The following is a 3856-nucleotide window of genomic DNA, read 5'->3' on the forward strand; positions in this document are numbered from 1 at the left end:
AGGAGGGTTTAGGGGTGAGGATTTAGCTTCAAATGCCATTCACCCTAGATCCACCTTTGACTTCTATGTCAGAAGTAGGCTACCTACCACTGGTTTAGGTTTTTGACACTACTTTGCATTTACCAGACCTATAACCTAATGATGATAATAATAATAATAATAATAATTAGCCCAAAGGCATTTTAATATTCTGACCTTTCAGCAGTCGACTCTAGAGTTCAATGTATTTATTGGAATGTACAGATAAAGATAGGCCCAACAGCAATGTTTGAGTAAAGCATTGTCATATTTTAGTAAAAAAAAAAAAGGACACACACACACACAACACAAATCAAGACATTGACATGTTATGAAAGAAATAAGCTTCATAAACCTTTTAAAGCCTTTTTTGATGAAACATTTTTGTCTGCATTTTGCTGTGCATTTGCTCATGAGTGCATCCTTTATGCGTTTGTCTTTATTACTCTCTTCAATGTGATTGTAAATACTGAATTCCTCCATTCATTTCTAATGTGAATATGGATACCGAATTCCATTCATTTATATGTTGTATCCCTCCATTCCTTTATTTTTGTTTATGTGCATCTCTCTCTCTCTCTCTCTCTCTCTCTGTGTGTGTGTGTGTGTGAGAATGTGTGAGAACTGGAGCATTCTTAGTTTCAGGGACACTTTGGTCTAGTCAACAGTATAAAACACCACCAATTTATTGAGGAGAGTGTATGTAATTAAACATTCAGACACAATACTGTGTTATTCTTGAAAGTTCATGTATAATTCATAGAAAATAACTGATATGTAAAAAAAACAGTACACTGAGCGACCAAAAGACTGCATTATGATGGGGCGCTCAGTCATACAGGTCCCGCAGTATGGCATTCCTGTAGTGATGAATTCAGAAAACACAGAGACAACAATGTAAACATGTGGCTACAGTACTTAGCACGTACAGTATAATAACTTCATGTTAATGATGTACATTCTGAACATTATCGAAACTTAGACTAGCATATTTGCAAAAGCTGCTTTATCATTTAAACACTGATATTGTTTACTTAGTGAAACTGTGAATACACATCAGCACTGAGGACAGTTACACTGAATGGGCCCAGCTAAGTGACCGGAGCACAGCTGGTCTGTTACAGCTCTAAACAGTATAATGATTCTAAATATAATAACAATACTTCTAAAGATCTGATATTTGGGGAAAACACAAAATTAACATAAAAAAAAATCCTTTCTCCCATATGATACACAATTAAAACTTACATTTGCGATATACACTGTATTGGTAAAGGTTATACCCACGGCTGTGGTTACCTGTGGCACTTGGGCTTACAGCCGCACCACAGCCGTAGGTATTTACCAACCCTTCTCAACCCCTCTCACTCCTGCCACACTGCTTGTTAACAGTAGCTGTGTTGAATGTGAATACCTTTCTTCTATGTGTACAGTTAGCATTTTAAGGGCTAGCATTAAATGCTGTTAACACAGTGGGAGAGTGTGTGTTTGTGGGAGGACTGACCGCTTAGGGGAGCGATGCTCTGGCGTGCTGTGGTAGGGGCGCTCTGGGGACCAGGGGCGCTGGGGGCTGACGGAGCGGCGTGAGGGAGAGGAGGGACGCAGCGACGAAGACAAGGTGGACGACAGGGTGGACGACAGGCCCTGCCGACGCAACTCCTGCACTGCCCGCTCCCTGAGACGGTCAGAGAGAGAGAGAGAGACTTTAAGGTTCCTTTATAAAAAGGAAACCAGGTAACATTAAAAACAACCCATACCCATAGAGAGACTTTTTTTGACTTTTAAAACCCCTTTTATTGAACCATTGCATGGATCAAAAACCACCTTAAAACACTACAGTATAATCCCCCCCCCCCAACCCCCCAGTGCCCATGACATCACCACATAAATGCCAAGGCCCCATCAATAATGGAGACCAGACCCTTGTCCGTACACCATTTCTGTGAGAAATGAGCCACACTGTCTGAAACTTTAAAAAAAACATATTCAACCCTAACCCTTGATTCCACCAAAGCTTTAAACATGTCCACAAGGTTGACAAACTGGCCCTCCTCCTCCAACCGATTTCCCTTCCATATTGCCAGTTTTGCTTGGCCAATCAAGAAATTCATGAAGGTGCACAGTTCCCTTTTGTTTTTGGAGTATTTAACCCCAAGGATGAACAGTTCTTTTGAGAAAGTGAACCCCAACCTCTGGCCCACTCCCTCCAACAACTGAAAAAGGGACAACGATTTCAGACAGTCACAAAAAACATGAAACACTGAATCGGGTACATTACAGACACTACATAAAGGTGAGAGATCATGCCTGAACTTGACAACAAAGACCTTTGTGGCCATGACACAGTGAAGTACCCGCCACTGAAGGTCCCCAGACCTTTTTGGTATGGGGGGCTTGTACAGTACCCTCCATGATGGTGACAGATCTTCACTGCCCCCAAAATGACCCCTCCATTTTGTGTCAACCCTCCCCTTAAGCACATTAGCATTAGCAGATTTCACAATGGCATTATACAACAACTTTCTGTCCACTGATGTAAAATGAATATCAAGCATCCCCTTAAAAGAAAGCAGTGTCCCTGTAGAAGCGTATGTGGGGCTTTTAAGGGTAATACGTAAACCCGGAAAAGGGACCTCAAAAGGGCCCCCATCCAGAACATGATTGATGAATCTTAAAAGACAGTCTGGAAGACCTGCCTTCAGGCTTCTCAATATGCCCTCCACTACCCTTTCTGACCTGCAGCCCAAAGAGGACACCAGGTCAAGGACAGAGCGCCAGCGTCTATCAGCGAGGTTCAGCAGGTGGCCCAGTGTTGTTATTTTTGCCCCAGTGAAAAGAGACACAATCTTTCTTGATATGTCACCCTCCATTGTCCAGAAAGGATTAAAGAACAAAGGTTCATTGAGGCCATAATGCTCCGAACGTGACACCCTAAAGCAGGGGTATTCAATTAATCTTCAGCGAGGTCCAGTTAAGGAAAATTTCCTCAAGCAAAGGTCCGGAGCATCATAATGTTTAACGTGCGTGTTCAGGCTATGTATATCCATATATACATATGTATTATTAGGATGGATGGATGGAGCCTTAGTTGTAGATAGATAGATAGATAGATAGATAGATAGATAGATAGATAGATAGATAGATACTTTATTGATCCCCAAGGGGAAATTCAAGAAATAGAAGATTGTAGGCCTAGGCCTAATGTTTAATGTGAAATAAAATAAGTAGCCTAAAAGGCATTCGAAATGAGGAGAAATAAGGCAAGATAAGAGTAGCCTAATTGGGGAGAAAAACTGAGTAGCCTTGGCTATTTTTAAGATCTTAACATGAACTTAAAATAAAATTTGAGCTGAGACAAGGATGGATATTCCCCAGCTGGTTCCTTGAACCCATTAATCAGCAAGTTTAATTTATTTTTTTTAGTTTTTTTTTTATGTTGACCCGAAATCCTGGAAACCCAGGAATATCACGTTTTTGGGCAATGAATGCATGTAGGCTTAACTAGATTGCCATATTGCCTTCTTAAATCGTGTGGTCTGTGGTCTCAGTTCACTGTTGAATGGGCCTAGCCTACCCTATGCTTGCTCAAAATATATGCTTTGTCTAGTAGAGGTGTTTCAAATTGGCGCTTAAAATCACCTGTCTCAGAATATAGGCTATAGAAGAGGGCCAGGGCAATTCCGCGCAAAACTGTCACATCCATATTTAGTTGGCGTTATGGACGTGACAGTTTTGCGTGGTATTGCCCCCGTATCGTTATATAAAGCTCTGTTCTCGCTGTTTAGCTTTCTCCTCTTTGAGCAATCGATGATTTGAAAATAACTTACTTATCGTTAAC

The 3856-nt window shown here is 41.2% G+C and overlaps 1 protein-coding gene across 1 annotated transcript in view; it reads right to left on the bottom strand.

The window, feature by feature from the left end:
• Positions 1–822: 822 nt before the first annotated feature.
• Positions 823–3856, bottom strand: part of tsga10 (testis specific, 10) — a 17289-nt gene continuing 14255 nt past the window's right edge. Inside the window, exons 15-16 of the mRNA XM_076302571.1 lie at positions 1523–1693; positions 823–878 (exon numbers count right to left, since the gene is read on the bottom strand). Coding sequence (XP_076158686.1) covers positions 848–878; positions 1523–1693 — 202 coding nt within the window. The 3' untranslated portion in view covers positions 823–847. The remainder of the gene's footprint in view (positions 879–1522; positions 1694–3856) is intronic.

This window comes from Alosa pseudoharengus, unplaced genomic scaffold (genome assembly GCF_046254945.1).
Source record: "Alosa pseudoharengus isolate Yale_2024_CS ecotype anadromous, Long Island Sound unplaced genomic scaffold, YU_APseudo_1.1 YU_APseudo_1.1_scf_24, whole genome shotgun sequence".
Classification (NCBI taxonomy): domain Eukaryota; kingdom Metazoa; phylum Chordata; class Actinopteri; order Clupeiformes; family Clupeidae; genus Alosa; species Alosa pseudoharengus.